The sequence below is a fragment of the Myotis myotis genome, unplaced genomic scaffold (assembly GCF_014108235.1).
Source record: "Myotis myotis isolate mMyoMyo1 unplaced genomic scaffold, mMyoMyo1.p scaffold_m19_p_5, whole genome shotgun sequence".
NCBI classification, from domain to species: domain Eukaryota; kingdom Metazoa; phylum Chordata; class Mammalia; order Chiroptera; family Vespertilionidae; genus Myotis; species Myotis myotis.
In genome coordinates, this window is record NW_023416357.1 from 90,637,932 (window position 1) to 90,655,253 (window position 17,322).

General features: G+C 45.9%; 1 protein-coding gene across 3 annotated transcripts in view; it reads right to left on the minus strand.

The window, feature by feature from the left end:
• Positions 1–531: 531 nt before the first annotated feature.
• The window catches only part of LOC118656134 (nodal modulator 1), a 54,886-nt gene continuing 38,095 nt past the window's right edge, over positions 532–17,322 (minus strand). The window contains exons 20-31 of one of the 3 annotated variants that reach the window (XM_036308989.1): positions 17,226–17,308; positions 15,958–16,117; positions 15,740–15,866; positions 13,913–14,026; positions 12,910–13,037; positions 11,878–12,019; positions 7,592–7,675; positions 6,318–6,428; positions 4,401–4,502; positions 2,799–2,918; positions 1,580–1,672; positions 532–1,162 (exon numbers count right to left, since the gene is read on the minus strand). In XM_036308989.1, coding sequence (XP_036164882.1) covers positions 1,031–1,162; positions 1,580–1,672; positions 2,799–2,918; positions 4,401–4,502; positions 6,318–6,428; positions 7,592–7,675; positions 11,878–12,019; positions 12,910–13,037; positions 13,913–14,026; positions 15,740–15,866; positions 15,958–16,117; positions 17,226–17,308 — 1,396 coding nt within the window. In that variant the 3' untranslated portion in view covers positions 532–1,030. Of the gene's footprint in view, positions 1,163–1,579; positions 1,673–1,829; positions 1,939–2,798; positions 2,919–4,400; positions 4,503–6,317; positions 6,429–7,591; positions 7,676–11,877; positions 12,020–12,909; positions 13,038–13,912; positions 14,027–15,739; positions 15,867–15,957; positions 16,118–17,225; positions 17,309–17,322 lie in introns of those variants that run through there. The other 2 variants (XM_036308991.1, XR_004967507.1) reach the window with 2 other exon arrangements.

A 17,322-nucleotide genomic window follows, 5' to 3' on the forward strand; every position in this document is an offset into this window, starting at 1 on the left:
GTGGTACTCAACAAATGTTCAACGGATGTGTCCCCTCCTTCAATATTACTTCGTTTAATCCAATTCCTGAAAACAATGAATTAATGTTGTTCAAATGCTATGAATTCCTGTGGATCCTTTATGCAAACAGCAGCCTTCAGTCCTCACCCATCCTCCATATGCATTTTGATTGGACAAAAGTATGTGATCTTTTAAAAATTTTACTTTGTTGCTAATATTTAAAACTTGGAAGATTTCGCATAAAATGCTCTTTCTGGCTTCCCTAGAAACATGAGCACACATTCCTGCAGTCCCCGTGAGCTAGGGAAGCCGGCTCCTTCAGACAGGGCGCATGTGCTGCACTTTGCCACAAGCCCCACCTTCCCCTCCACAGAAGCCAAACGACAGCTGCTGTGGACCATCTCACCTTTGCTGGGGATTTTCTTGCCCCAGCCCTTCACTTCGGACCCACATGCCCCTCCAGGCATCTTAATCTCTGACCGTGGCCATAGATTATGTGAATGTCATCCAAGAAATACCTCTGAGACGAGCTATGACACAATGAACGGGCAATTTTATTGATTCTACCTCCTAAACATACCCTCCTAGAAGTAGACACACGTTGTGCAGTTTCCAGCAGGGATCTTGGTGCACAAGGACATTAAAGGGGAAGGTAACTCCAATAGGACTTCACGAGGGGGCCAAAACCATGTTTCCTGGAATTCTTCTTGCAAATGATGCTGAAGATTAAGAATTACATTCTCACACCACCAGCACAGCTTAAATACCTTTGACAAAAATAATAATAATAAATTATCTTCAACTCAGAAAATAAATTGTGCTCAGCAGAGTGACAGGAGGGTCCATTCATTGCATTGCACCGTGGGGCCGGACGGGGAGGACAGGTACAGGCAGCTACGCTGACAGGTACACGGGGCCAAGGACACGCTCTCTGAAGTTAGTCAAACACATGCTTTCATGCCAATGGCGGGTGGTGTTCCCTGGCTGTGGCCTGTTCCGAGTGAGACTTCACTGCCCCTCCTCCTCCTCTTCACGTCCACCTTGTCTTCTGTTTCTTGGCTTGTCTCTTGGCATCTTCTGGGCCACTACTGTCAGAGGCTGTCTGGCCAAGAGCCCGGACGCCCTGCAGTCGAGTCGTTAACTGCAACAGCAAGGGAACGAGCTAAAAAGAGAGGGAGAGAGTGAGGAGGTGCCAAGAGACTCCTGTCCAGATGGGCACTGAAGCCCTGCATGAGCACAGCTCCTTTTCCAGGTTGTCACCATCCGCTAGGTGCTAATGCTGAGGGGAGCCTTAGTTCAAAATAAGGCAGGCTTGTGCACCCAGAGGTCAGCAGAGATAGTTGGCCCTCTCTGAGCAACACATGCCCCAAAGTGGTCCAGGTTTAAGGATTGGGGGAGATGTTACAGATGTGTATGAAAGGAGGACTGGGGGGCTGGATTTGAGGCCTTTATGGTCCCTTCTCACCCTAAAATGTTGTCATTTCTATAACACTGGACATTCTTCTCTGTCCCTTCACAGCTGGGAGGGACCCCGCTCACCGATATATCCGCTTTCTCCTGAGGTCTCTGGATTTCCTACCTTGTCATGGTTGTAGCCAGCCAACAGGACGAGCAGCGTCAGAGGCAGGGCGATGAAGGAACCTTGAGCGATGTCTTGCTCAGGCAGCTTCCTCTGCAAACACCAAGAGTACTGCCACTTACCTGCCATCTGCTATTACGCAGCCGTGACCCACCACAGCCTTCTGAATGGGGTGCCCCCAGACACCCAGGTACCCCACACGATCCAAACTCCCACTATCCAAAGTAAGAAACAGAGGCAACTTGCATACATTTTCAGATGCGCCCTCCACTATCCGAACTCATTACTTGCTCTCTGGAGCTCAGGAACAAAGCGTCCATCACAAGGTATTCCTCACCCCTGAACTTCCACTGTCCACACTGAGGAAGCAAAGGCCATGAGAGCAGGCATCCGTGTGTGTGGCTGGGACTCAGCCACACACAGGGGCCTTTTCCTACAGGAAGTAGGGAGAACCCACTGCTCTAGGCTGGACACACAGCAATGAACAAGCTAGTCCCAGAGATTGTACCAGTGAGGAGACGAAGCAGCTGCTACCTCTATCCCAGTGGCCATTCGCCCTTTCTAAACAGAACCCTCAATGTCATTGGGCCAATCAGAATACAGACCATGCCCATCCTCTTTTACAGTCTGTTTGATACAGATCCAATAAGATCCATACATGGCAACTGACTGATAAACTGAGTAATTTCTTTTAATCTACAGGTACCCCATCCGTATGTTGTTATCTTATTTTTCTTGCAATGTGTCAAATAAGTCAGGTTCCAGGTTGTTGTCCTGCAGTGCCCCACACCCTACATCTGGTTGTGTTTGTCACATGCTCTGGTGACCTCTATACATGTCCCGTAAGCTGGCAGCTGGCTCTAGAAGTTTGGGTGGGTCAGGTATATTGAGCCTCCTGGAGGACCTCAATGCCACCCATCATGACTCCGTGGCACAGTGGTGACCTTCTTCCCCAAAAGTCACAGCTGAGCCATTGACCTAAACGATTCCATCCCTCACTGCCAATTTCCACCTTGAAAGGGACTCTGGCATCAGTGCTCGTAAAGGCAGAAACGCACCTGGGGAAGTCCAGAGTGCAAAAGCCAGGATGCTTGAGGGGCCCCAGGCCGAGGGCCCTTTACACAGCATTCCTGCCTCCATCCAATACCTGGGGCGCAGGGTGTGTGAATTTTCCTTCTCCCGCCAGCCCGGGTTTCACAGGACTGCCCCTCCCCCTTACCGTGGGGTTAAAAACCAAGGTGATGTGCTTGTGGTAGCCCACTGCGGTGAACGAAACCTGCGGCAAGGCGTAGTCATACTGGGACCTGGGGAGCGTGGAGTCCAGGAGCACAACGTAGTTCTGTGCACAAGTGAGAAGTTATTTTATAAAGGAGTTTGGGCAAAGCAGATGAAAATGAAAACCTAACGTATGGATGTGATGTTTTTAAGGAAATCCCCAAGTTTATACATCCAAACAAAGGTCGCTAACTTCAGAGTGGTAACCTCAGTGGGTTACCCCAGCAGTGGCAGCCGCGTGTCTCTGAGATGTGCCTTCTGTAAAGCTTTCAAAGGCTGTGGCACTTTTTATGAGCGCATTTAACCACAATTATGGCCCTCTGAGGATATGACTTTACGATACACAAGGCTTTCTTATGAGCCCATTTTAATAAGGGAGGGACGTGATCAAACTGGGGAAGACTGTTTGCAATCCAAAATGAGGCTGACTTTTCAGGGACAGCACTTTGGTGGCTCATTAGCTGGCATGTGTTAAGAACACAGCATCTCAGGAAAGGTACCGTGACGGTCACGGCCCTGCGTGCTGAGCCCCGTGCGCCAGGTCAAAGCCTGCTCTGCTCGCAAACACTGACAAGATCGGCACGATGACCCCCACTGTACAGATGGGGAGAGCAAGGCCTGAAGGACTGAACAGTGACTTGCCCAGGGTCACTCAGCTAGTACAGTGCCAACCAGCCTTGGAACCTAGCACTGTTCACACTGCGGCTGCCTAAGGTATCCATCCCAGAGGGCATCAGGGAAATGAAGGGGAACGCCCCAAACTCCATCTCAACCTATGCCATTGCTTTATAGCCACTCCACACTGAGAAAAGCCAGTGTATCACCCTGTGCAGGTGGTGAAAAGCCAGGAGAGGGAATGTCACGCCACAGGCTCACTGATACCCTGAAGCTAAGTCCCCAGAAAGGAACCAAATTCTCTGCAAAGGTTGCTCCCACCACACCAACTACAAAAGTTTTCTCTGTCCAGTTAGAATTGATAATAAACATTCTATATTCAATAAATGAATGTCCAACATTAGCGCCTTGGTTAAATCAATTATGATATTTCTTATACTATGAATTACTGTACAACCATTCAAAATCATGTTATAAATGATTTATGATGGGAAAGATTTGTGACATATTCTTCACTGAAAAGCACAGATTACAAAGTGATATATAAGAATCCCAGCTCTGAATTATTAAAATAAATGTATCTTAGATTTAAACTTATACACATATGTGCACACACACTGAAAAAAGACCAAAAGGATACTTAGCAACACGTTAACAGTGGTTATTTCTGGATGAGGGTATTATGTCTGATAACACCCCCACCCCCTTCCAAACTCTCCTGTCATGAACAAGTGTTATTTTTGTAAACAGAAAAACACTAATTAAGAAACATAATCACTACAGAGCCCAATCTCCTTTGATTCAGAGAGGAAAACATCAACCATTTCTGTGGAGTGTATTTAGAGAGAAAATGAGAGAACTGTGCTTCCTAAAACTGAAAAGTGGGATTATTAAAACGAAGACGGAACCGAGAATGGTGCCGTGCCATTACCTGGCCGTCTCTGAGCAGTGGCGGGAAGTGGAAGAAGAGGGACTGGCCAAGAGAAACCGTCTGGATCGGGTTGTCGAGGTTTTCACTTTTGTACAGCTTGACCTGGAGAGCGGTAACAAAGCGGACGGGCTTTTGAACTGAGACACGATAAACCTTCCCTTTCAGACATCCTCGGGAGAGCTTATCTCCTGGGAGGAAAGGGTCTTTGGAAACATGGGTACTTGAAAGAGAATCATCCTCCCCTGACAGGCCATACGTAACGCATTCCTCAGTCACCTGAGATTCCAGGTACATGGCGTGCAAAGACACGTAAGGCTTACAGCAGATTCTGACGACTTATGTGAACACTCAATATGGTGATAATAGTTAGTATAATGACATTAAAAAAGAATCGCTTCTAACATTTCTATAATATACCAGGCATGCAACAGGCGCCTTATATGTATTGTCACCCATCCTGGCTACTAAACAGGCATCGTTATTATCCCTAAGGAGACTTGGGGAGCCTGCATCACTTAAGGTCACATAATCTTATATATGCAAGATCCTGTGACTCCCTATCACTGAGGTCTCACGGCCCTCTCTCCCTCCCCCTGGCACTGCTCTCCATATGCTGGAACCTGGAACCTGAAACACATTCCCATTTTGCATTTGGTACTCCGGTCTGCTTCCAGCAATGCACTGCTTTGCTTCTGGCCTTTCTCTCCAGCCCAGGTGTGCTGCCTGTCACACCATATGTGATGGGGCCTGGGGAGAGGGAGGTACAGTCCTGGCTGATGCTAAAGGCTGTGGGGGCTCCTCCCTGCACCTACGGCAGGAGAATTCCAGAGCACCCCTTTCCGGGGCCCAGGCTGACACTTTCCTATATAACACACAAGTCAAGAGGAGATTTCCTAACACAAAAGTCACAGGAAATAGTGGAGGCCTGCAGGTCACACCCAAAACTGAACATATGTTCTTCTGATTTGTGCAGTGTTTTGAGTATATTTGAATCCATCCCTATATTTAAAAATCAGGTGATTCCAAATAACTCCAACTTCCAGCTCCTCTGGGAAACCGGAAAGTGATGTCAACCCTGGGCCAGAACTCACAACACAGCGATAGTCGGAGTGAGCAGGGGAGCAGTACCTTCACTCCCTGGGAGGGGCATGAGCGCTCCAGTCTGCCCACATCCTACCCTCACTCTCTGGAAACATGCTTACAACCCCGGGACCGAAGGGCAGCTAAGAGGTGAGTTAAAACCTAAATGCACGTTTTCACTCAAGTCTAATACTTCACTGTATACAAAATTACAGTGCCTCTGAAAAATACACTCCCGAGGGGATTCACTGACATCTCTCAAGGGATCACAGGGCACTGTATAAACATCTCTTCCTTCATTCCAGAGAGCACATTTTGTTAGAACTTGGACAGACCTTAAGAGGTCAGTGAGTCTAACTCCCTGGCTTTACAGAGGAGAAAACCAAGGTCCATGGAATGAAGCGGCTGCCCAAGCTGATAAGGGACGTAACCACCGTGACAGGAGGCAGCCCAGACCGTCTGAGTTCTAGTTCACTGCCCACCATCCCCACCCTGGACAGAATTTAAATAGTTACGAAGCACTCTGCCTTAAAATTGTATTTGTTTCAGACTTTAGATCATATTGATCGTTCATTAGGCTCCTACTACAATACTTACAGAGATATATACTGCTAGTAAAACGGTTATCTGAAACTGGAACGCATTTCTCTCCAGCTACCAGCAATCATTCTCCCAGATATATGCTTGGATCGAAGTTTCTTAAATCTCAACCTCAACACTCAGCATCTCCACCTTTAGCACGCTAAAGCTAGCATCAGAGAGGCACAGACATCCGGTTCTTACTTGTCTCAAAGCTGAAAAGAAGACAGTATTTTCACCTTGAAAAGCTGGCCTTACCCATAATGTAGAAAGATACTCGGAGGAAGTGATCACATTTCCACTTAAATCGAACTGATTAATCTGCCGGAAAACAATGATGTTTATATCGTCGATGTCGTTATTGCCAACCTGGAAAGAAATAAGGAATGCTGGTACTGAGGAAGCTGGAAGAGGAACTTCTACTCTAGCTGTGTGACGTCTCAGGGGCTATTTCATGACAAACTTCACTTCCTATATTAAAGGTCACAGAAGCATCCTAAGTCCCAGGTCACAATCTGATAGTAAGCAGATGGGCTACCCCTGGCTCACAGACACATTTTGTTTGACAAATGCAGCTTTGTTTCCTAAGTTTTAATTACTAGCCAATATTTTTAAAAATTTCATGTACAAAAAAGCCAGATTTTTTAGTCTCTCTTGAAAAAGACGTTCTTGCCTGGCAGCAATGAGCAAGAACCACGCCACAGCAGCCCCTCTGGGTGGGTGTGTGCTCTCAATTTGTCACTTGTTCATATCTGCCAGCTCACAGGCCACACGGCTGCTGGTGATCCTGGCCTAAGTCACGACGGCAGGAAATATATAGAACTGTAAAGTACAGCCATTTAAAATGCCAGCTCCCGTGAAGACATCAACAAAATCCACTCTCCAGGCCAAACAGTCCTAAATGGCCTGCCACCTCTCTCTCTAACCCCTCACAAACTTCATGCCTAAAGCCACCACAAGGCAGTCCCTCTTGTCCCACTAAGACCCTCTAGTCTAGCAAATTTTGTGGGAGAAAAGCTTCATTTCAAGTGATTCCCCGGCCACTTCCTGGAGGGCTGCCTTGTTAGGCGTCAATTAGCTAAGAAGCCATTGCCTGGAATATCAGAAAGACTGCCCACCAAATGGAAGAACAGGTTATCTGAATGCAAGGAATCTGGGTGGCCCGGCTACCAATTAGGCCCATGTTCCCTTATCACATGCCCTTGATTAGAAAGCTCCTTGTGCTTTAAGATCCTCAACTTGCAGAATAATGATCAGAGCTTGCAGGGAAGTGGGGAAACAACAGTTCAAATTTCTTCTCTGGATGAGTGACAGCCACGCTGTTCATTAAAAACCCCACAAGACGCTGCTTGGGAAGATGACACTAATCCAAGAGGACCCTTAATTAGGATTTGAAGTCCCCCCCGCACCTCCCCCACTCCCCACCCCCACCATCGCAGTAGATGAAAGGCAGACAGCCAGAGGAGTGCTAACAGGTTTTTGATCAGGAAGCAATCACACCACTGAATTCTGCTGAAGAACTTCATGCTTACCGTAATTACCCGGTGGTGGGGGAGGGCCCGTTCAATGTGATCATTGCCTTCTGCCTTGAGCTGCACGTGATATACACATCCCGGCTGCAAACAAACCCAGGCCGTCACTTCTCTAGAAACAGGCTCGTCACATGCAACCTGATCTGAGCCTGCTCTGACTGCAGGTCCGCACCAGGACCGCAGCTCCCCTGCCTCACTCATTTCAGCTCCCAGTCTGCACTTGTCAACCTAATAGTGTGGCGAAGGCCTGGGGTGGGGCAGGAACTGGGTGGAGGGGGGCAATAGGGGAAAACGGGGGACATCTGTAATACTCTCAACAATAAAGATTTAAAAAAAAAAAATCCTGATGAAGAAACATTTACCTGACATTCTGCAATTCCACAATCCCCATTCAGTTTCTTTTACCCAAGGAAACTTAAATGTGGTTTCTTATTTCAAAACTGCAAATATAATACACTCCCAGTCTGACAAAGTTCTTCTTCCCTGCTGTCCGCCCCTCCCCTCTGCTTGTATAGTACATCGAGGGATACCTGGAATGACACTCCCAAATGCTTACTGTGGATATCATTTCTGGGAAGTGGAATTTCAGGTTTTTCCCTTTTAAAAAAAAATTTCTCCTTTATACTTTTTATTCTATTACTTACATTTATAGGCATATAGCATGTTTACCAAAAAGTCAGCATGTAAGAAAAAAACCCACCTTTTTTGGGACACTGATCACATGAAAGATGTATATACACTTACTCAGAAAATTTTGTCAGATAGCAATAATTTGGTCGAAGAAAGCCAGCACATGATGGCAATTTTCCAATAGCTGGAAGTAAATTGCCTCGATTAAATGATATTTTATGTTTGTTTTTGACACTGCTGCATGGGTTAGTGGCAACTCTGATAAAGAGAGATATGACTTCAAAGGAGAATTTCTAGGAAGGCTGCAAACTAGATAAATTCAGCTTAAAAGCAAGGCTTTCATAGCACAAATGAACCCATTGTCAAAAAAATTCTGAGTCACTTTTTCCTTACACACTTATTTAAAAAAAAAGATAGGTGTCTTTCCCCTGGCTTCCGACCTTACTTCCAGGTACCCTAATATCTGAGAATGGGGTGCCCTGGACATTGGACATGAGTATTCTTGTCTTTGGGGAAGAACAGCATTGCCTCAATGTATCTAAGTAAACTGACGAAGTGATTTGCATCTCAGCTCATGTGATTTGGGCTAACATTAGTTTGTTGCTGAGATACGTGACGCCATCTCTGGGGTTAAGAATATAGTTTGTGGAGGAAACCAAGATGGTGGCATAGGTAAACACCGGAGTTTGCTGCCTTGAACAACCACTTCAAAAATACAACTAAAAGACGGAATGGACATCATCCAGAACCACAGGAAGGCTGGCTGAGTGGAAATTCCACAACTAGAAGGAAAAAGAAAAGCATACCGAGACTCAGAGGAGGCGCAGTGCGGAAGTAAAATACTAAGGTACAGAGGCGCACGCGCGGAGCGGGCTGGCGGCTGAGGGCGCGGTTGTCGTTTTCAATTGGGAGGGAGTCTCAAGCTTTGAGCTCCAGTTCCGAGCGAGTCTCTGGGGACCCAGACTCAAACAGGAGAAGCGGGACTGTCTGGCATTGGTTGGAACTCGTGGGCAGCTTTCTCTCGGAGGGGCTTGCAGCGATTACTGGGGGCACTGAGAAGTGGGGCCTCTGAGGGCTGGACTGAGAGCAGCCATAACTGCTAGCCCCGCCCTGTTGATCCAGTGGGACCCGCCCTGCCCAAGCCCTGCAGGGAGGCTTTTGCTGGATAGCTTAGGCAGAGGCTAGATTAGCACCTCCCTAGAGATACAGGAGCCAGTATACCCAGAGGTCAGAGTAGGACCATCCAGTTTGCAGCTCCGTGGAACCATAAAGGACACACTCAGGGGGCAGACTAAGTGAGCACCAAAGCCCCAGTAAAGCAAGTCTTGCCCCGGAGGGGTGTCTCCAGCACAGAAATTCTCCCACTGCAGACACAGCTGATTCTCACAGCCAATTGGCCTGGAGGTCAATTCCTCCCAGTGATACCTACAACAATCAAGGCTTAACTACAATAAGACTGTGCACAAAGACCACAAGGGGGTGCACCAAGAGTGTCCTTCTCAGGTAATTGGGGAGGCTGAACCACTGGGCCCTAGAGGACATGTAGCACAGAAAACCACTTTATCAACACAGGGAAGCATAAAAAATGTGGAGACAAAGAAAAAGGACACAAATGACAGAAATGGAGGAAAGCAAACTACTGGATATAGAGTTCAAAACTACACTTTTAAGGTTTTTCAAGAATTTTCTAGAAACTGCCAATAAACTTAATGAGACCTACAAGAAATCTAATGAGACCCTCGACGTTGTGATAAAGGACCAACTAGAAATTAAGCATACACTGACTGAAATAAATAATATTATACAGACTCCCAACAGCAGACTAGAGGATCACAAGAATCAAGTCAACAATTTGAAATGCGAAGAAGCAAAAAACACCCAACTGGAAAAGCAAAATGAAAAAAGAATCCAAAAATACAAAGATAGTGTAAGGAGCCTCTGGGACAGCTTCAAGCATACCAACATCCGAATTATAGGGGTGCCAGAAGAAGAGAGAGAGCAAGATACTGAAAACCTATTTGAAGAAATAATGACAGAAAACTTCCCCTACCTGGTAAAAGAAATAGACTTACAAGTCCAGGAAGCGCAGAGAACCCCAAACAAAAGGAATCCAAAGAGGACCACACCAAGACACATCATCATTAAAATGCCAAGAGCAAAAAACAAAGAGAGAATCTTAAAAGCAGCAAGAGAAAGAAACTCAGTTACCTACAAGGGAGTACCCATACGACTGTCAGCTGATTTCTCAACAGAAACTTTGCAGGCCAGAAGGGAGTGGCAAGAAATATTCAAAGTGATGAATGCCAAGAACCTACAACCAAGATTACTTTATCCAGCAAAGCTATCATTCAGAATTGAAGGTCAGATAAAGAGCTTCACAGATAAGGAAAAGCTAAAGGAGTTCATCACCACCAAACCAGTATTATATGAAATGCTGAAAGGTATCCTTTAAGAAGAGGAAGAAGAAGAAAAAGGTAAAGATACAAATTATGAACAACAAATACACATCTATCAACAAGTGAATCTAAAAATCAAGTGAATAAATAATCTGATGAACAGAATGAACTGGTGATTATAATAGAATCAGGGACACAGAAAAGGAATGGACTGACTATTCTTGGGGGGGAAAGGGGTGTGGGGGATGCGGGAAGAGACTGGACAAAAATCGTGCACCTATGGATGAGGACAGTGGGTGGGGAGTAAGGGTGGAGAGTGGGTTGGGAACTGGGTGGAGGGGAGTTATGGGGGGAAAAGAGAGGAACAACCGTAATAATCTGAACAATAAAGATTTAACTAATCAAAAATAAATAAATAAATAAAGTTGAAAAAATCCTAAATCAAAAGAAAAGAAAAGAATATAGTTTGTGAGTCTGAAAGGCTGGGGACCCAACTCCAAATCCAAGTGGCACAGTCCAGTGGGTGCCGTCTAACCCACACACTCTGTGACACCTACAGTTTACACTCAGTGTCTGCTGAATAAGCATGGGAATGAATGAATAAAAACTGAGAAAAAAAGTGCCATAAATCCTAAACCAAATGTTGCTACTTAGCAGCCAAAAGGACAAATAAGATGGTTGTCTGGCTCACACAAGTTATGGGTGTGTTTTTTTTTAATTAATTGTTTACATAGAAAAGTCAGGAATGTTCACATGGAAATCTAAATTTCTGACTTCTCTTTTAAAAATTCAAACTCTGTGGCTGCCCTCAGTCTGTCTTCCACATGGCCACAACGAGCTACAGCTGGGATGTAGCTTCTCCCTTTACATGGGCCGTGCCCTCTCCAGTTCCCCAGTCCTCTTCACTCCCTACTCTACACCCAGCCTCCTTCAGCCATTTGCACCTCTCTATGGGCCCCATAGGCCTTTGATTTGAGAGCCCTGGCCTAAGCCATAACCAACCAATTCTAGCCAAAACCCCCAATTCTATACCAAACCCATGGGTTTCCAAATTTACTTTGATACAAAACCCCAAACCAATATGTCATCTAGTTAAAAGGCAAGATGTGTCAGTTAAGAAAAAATTTGAGAGGGTTCCAGAACCATACCCACCTCCCCAGCCCTCTGGCCTGGCCCAATCCTATCAATTTTGGAGCTTCTACAAGATACCTCCAAACACTGTATGAAAAATCCCCTAATAAAACATGCTCAAAGTCTCACCAGCAATCCACGTAATCTGAACTTCCCCTCTTCATCCGTCACGGTGTCCTCCCCATAAATACTACAGTCGCTCTGTCCCACCGCCTCCACGGCAACCCCCTGCTCCGGCTCTCCGTTTAAAGAAGAAACTGTGCCATAGCAGCTAGAGTGACAAGAGAAGACAAGGAACGTGATATTCCTGTGATTTCCTGAAGCACACAAAGAAACTCAAAGTGTCCCGCATTTACCAACAATTTACAGTGCAAGACAGCTCAATGGAGAATTGTGCTCTAAGGCCACAGGCCCTTCAGAGCTCACTGTGTCACCTGCCAATCCAGCCAGGATACCATCAGTATCTCCTCTCATACATCCTAAGGGACACTCCAGAAAACTGTAAACTAAAAAGGCTAAGCTTTATTTTACTCCATTTTATTTTATTTTTATTAGGATTTACTCTAAATAGCAAAGTATTCAATGAAAGGAGAATAAATCATTTTCTCTTTTATTTCATTGTTGAAAATGACCCCATTTTTCTGAACCTACTGTTTCTGATTAATCAATGTTCATTTCAAGTTCTTTTTTAAGCGTATATAAATACCTTTGTGTGTGTGTGTGTGTGTGTGTAAGTACACACACACATTCACACACACACACACGTATTTGCAAAAAACCATCACTGGAAGTATTTACAAACACCGGAAAACTGAGGTAGCTGGGAGACAAGAATAGAAGGAAAATTTTACATTGTGTACTCTTTTCAACATTTTGATGTTTTACTCAAGTGAATGCATTCCTTCCTTTAAAATTTTTAAAGCAACCAGATAGGCTCTCACAGGCCAATTTCAAAATAGAAACTTTGTGGCTGAACCACTAGTTTGAAATATTAAAAGGAAAGGGCGGCAATCAAACGTCTTGGACCCATATCCCATGTCCCTTGGCTCCCAAATTTAGTCCATGTGATGGCTGGAATGAGCGTCCAGATGATGGCAGTTTGAGGGTGATCCCACAGCCAGGCCTGGACGAGAGGGAAGTAAGTGGGCAGGGGTTGCTCACCTGTAGGCCGTGCGGTACCCGGTGATGGTGATCTTTAAGTTCTGCCCTTCCTGCACCTCAATCATTTGGGAGGATGGCTCAAACCGGAATTCTTTCATCATGGGCTTGAAGTAATACTGGCCAGGGCTCTGCCAAAAGACAACCACAACTGAACCTCTGGGCCGGACTTAAAAGGGGGAGACTAAGTCATGATGGACCAGAACTATGCCACAAGAGCCCAGGGCTTCCTGGACAGACAGAAATGGTACCAGTAACTCTACCATAAACAGTATGGTAACGGCAATTACAGTTCTAACAACAGCAGCTGTCATTACCATGTGCCTTCAGTAACTGTGGAGGTAGCAGTCCTTTGCATTTTAGGAATGAAGAAACTGGGGAAACTGGGGCTCAGAGGTCAAGTAACCTGCCCAAGATGACACAGCAAGTAAGGAGCAGAGGGAAGATTTGAACCCGGGTATGCATCACCACACAGTGTATGACCTTTCGGATACACCTCACTGCCTGCTTGTGACACCCCTGTAACAATCACTTCATTCCCTGGACTGACAAGATGGCCAATTCACGCACACTGCCTAAGTCCCCACCAGAAAAGGGCTCAGGCTACATCTGGAATGAAAAATTGGTGCTATCTTCACAGCATGGGGAGTGCACTTTGCAGAAGAAACACAAGCTAACTGCTGAATAAGATCGGCATTATAAACAACAGGATCCTTGGTAAAACAAAGGGCCGCCTAAGACAGGAATCGCTGTGGCCAGGGTCATTAATTACACGCTTTGTGACAGCTGGGTGACCAGAAAACAAGAAGTGTGCGCGGAAGGGAACATGAATCAGCCGCATTAAACTCTAATAAGAGCAATACTGTAATTACATTTGCTCCCCGGAGAAACTTCAAACACTCCACACTGGTGTTGTTCTCACGCTGTCCAGCGGTATGTAAGTCACACTGCATCCCTGCTTCCTCGTGGGGAAGACAGGCAGGAGCTAAGTTACAGGACATCTTACCAGGTTTGAGAAAGTCAGGATGCCATTGTCCTGAGTCAAGAGGTTGGAACGAAACACTCCTCCACTGAGGGACAGGAGGACCCCAGGGAGGGGCTGGTCGTCTTCAGCTTTTATCTGGGGGCGAGAAAGGAACCACCGCAAGGTGAACCCACAGTAACCATGCAGACAGGAGTTCACAAGCCAAGAGGCAATTCTTATGGGTTGTTTCTCTTTTGTTGTTATTTGTTGGGGGAACAGAATGTCTGTTCCTCGTCCCCAGGGGTAACTGCTGTTAATAGCTTGGTGGGTACTCCTCCGGAACTATTTCGATGCCCACACAAAGCTTATAAACATTATGGCTATTGTTGACAGACTGGCAAGTTTACTGGGGCAGGAGGGGTTGAGACAAAAATGGCATGCTTGCCCTGGCTGGTTTTTGCTCAGTGGTTACAGCATCAGCCAATGGAATGAAGAGTCATGGGTTTAATACCTCTGTTGCAGGTTCCCCAGCCTGGTGGCGGGGAGGTGGGAGGGTGTGCGGAAGGCAACCAATCAATGAGTCTCTCTCACATCCATGTTTCTCTCTCTCTCCCCATGCTTCCTCCCTTCCCTTTTCTCTAGAAGCCAATGGAAAAAATATCCTCAGGTGAGGATTAAAAAAAAAAAATGGCATGCTTACACACTACACGTGCTTTCTGCCTCAACCTCAGACCCTGCTTTTCCTCTTCTATCAGCCCAGAGATCTGCCTTCATTGCTTAACAGTGGAATAGCATTCAGATGCAGAGGCCAGTAAACCGTCTTGTGGTGGAAAAGGAGAGAAAAATCTAAAGATCCCGAACATGCTTATCTTTGTGCACTTAGGTTTTTCTCTTTTCCTGAATAATCCATTCCTAGGAGTAGAATCGTTGGGTATGTGCACTTTAAATTCAGAAAGATACCACCAAATTGAACTCTCAAGTGGCTATAGCCATGCATGCTCCATAAATCATCCATGCATGGAAAAATACACGCTCTCCAAAACATGGATATGATCCTAATTATGGCAAATCTAACCCAAAACCCAGTGTTTCGATGGTAACTTCCTTTGCATTTCCTCAGTCACCAAAATTGAGCATTTCTTCTATGTTTATTATTCACTTGTATTACTTCTGTGAATTGCCTTTTCGTATCCTTTGTTCTCTTTATTGAGTTTTTCCTTATTAATTTAAGAAGTTCCTTGTAAACTGGGGATGTTATTTATGGTATAAATATTTCTTCCAAGTTTGAATATCTTTCAATTTCGTTTAAGATGTAATCTGTAATACAGGATTTTCATTTTTTATGTGAAATCATCTGCCGTTCTTTTCCTTCGTCCTCCATGTTGAAAATATCCCTACTCGGATATCTCACAGCATCTCCCTCACAAGAAGGATGGAGAGAGGAGAGGGAGACTTCAAACACCACTGCAGGAACCCCTGTGTCCTCTGACACAGAACAGTGGAGGGAGAAAGCTTGGAACACTTCCCAAAAGGCATGCAAACAAGCTTAAGTCACAGATCTCCAAATTACGCTGAGTGAAAAAAGCCAGACGAAGAGGCCACCCTGTATGATTCCATTTGTATAAAACTCTAGAAGCTGCAAACTAATTCACAGTGATAGGAAGCAGATCAGATCAGTGGGGTGGGATGGGAGGGATGGATTACCAAGTGGTACAAGGAAACTTTGAGGGGTGTTTGGTGGTGTTTTCATGGGTGTGTTCTTATGTCGAGACTATGTTGGCGATATATCATATTATACACTTTATGTGCAGTACATTGTATGTCAATTACACCTCAATAAAACTGCTTTTTAAAAACATACAGTGTTACCTCAAAGCTTACGCCTGCCAGGGCATACGCTTTAAAATCTCCTATGGTTCCTTCCACCGCAGTCAGGACGTAGCCCTCCTTCTGTGAGGACACGGTGTACTCCAGGTCACTGTGCAGGGGCCCGACACTGAAGAAAGAGAGCAGACGGCCTCGCCTCATCACAGGAAATCCCGGCTCCCCAGCTCGCCCCAAGCAAATGTTTCCTAATCCCGGCTTACCTGTAGGCACCTTTGTCATCGGTAAAGACTGTGATGAGGGGTGAACTTGCCCCCTTTTCACTGATGACAATCTCGACTCCTTCCAACTCTGGGTGGATTTGGCCTTCCAGGAATAAGCCTGCTTTCCCGTGGATCTCGATCAGCTTCCCTGGGCAGCTTTCTAAAAGGGAAGAGGTGAACAGAAGAATACGACCGAGCTGCAGAGGACGGGAGCCTTCTGGTGGGGAACTTCCCAACAAGAAGGGCCTAAAACTGAGGTATCTGAAGCTAACCTCCAAATGAGGTTGTTTAATGTTCCGGAAACTTCAATAAGGAAAAGTGGCCCAAGCCTCTCTCCATCCTGGAAAGGCCTTATTTAACTGCCAACAACGTTAACAGGTAAACCTAACGCAAGCCGGGGTTTCACGACTTCTCTCTCTTGGTTCTCACCAGCCCACCAGGGAGAGATGCCTTTACAGCAGATAAGAGTTGTGCTGCTCGACCTCAGAGGACCCAACATGGAAGGCCACCCCAGACAGGTTGCCCGTGGGAAGGCAGGCTCTTCAAACTCTACTTCCAAACACAAGCCACATAAATCCCTGGTATTGAATGAACCCATGATGCTAGAAAAAACTATCAGTAGCCAAAAGGCAAATACTCAGTAAGCAATTACTTCTAATCCTATATAATAAAAGGCTAATATGCAAATTGACTGAACGGTGGAATGACCGGTCGCTATGATGCGCACTGACCACCAGGGGGCAGATGCTCAGCCAGAAGCTGGGCTCCCAGCTGGCGAGTGCAGCGGTCAGCAATGCTAAGAACACCTTGGGAGATGTCTGACTGCCAGCTTAGGCCCGCTCCCCACGGGATCCCGGACTGCGAGGGGGTGCAGGCCAGGCTGAGGGACCCCCTCCACCCAACCAGTGCACAAATGACATGCACTGGGCCTCTAGTTACCAATAAAGAAGGGCCCTAACCAGCACGAACAGTTGAGACACAGAATTAACTAATGTTCCACAACTGATGATTTTGCTTTTCACGGACCTCTGTTGTCAACCTGGTAATGTCAAGAAAAACCAAGTCCTGTTCCAAAAAAGATCTCCCCTTTCTGACAGCAAAAGTTACTCTTACTGATTTCATTCATTCACTCATTCTTTCATCAAATAGTAACATCTATGTGCCTTACAAAGATGCTCTCTCTGTAACAACAACACAGAATAAATGTTTCCATGCAGCAAAGAAACGACTGCAAAGGTGTGTCACTGGCTCACTGAGGTGACACCTACCTCCACTGACGGTGGCTTCCATGGAAGGGGGATAAAAGAGCAGCTCTTTAGACGAGGGTGTGACAGTGATTTTCTCTCCAGACCTGAAATAATAAAA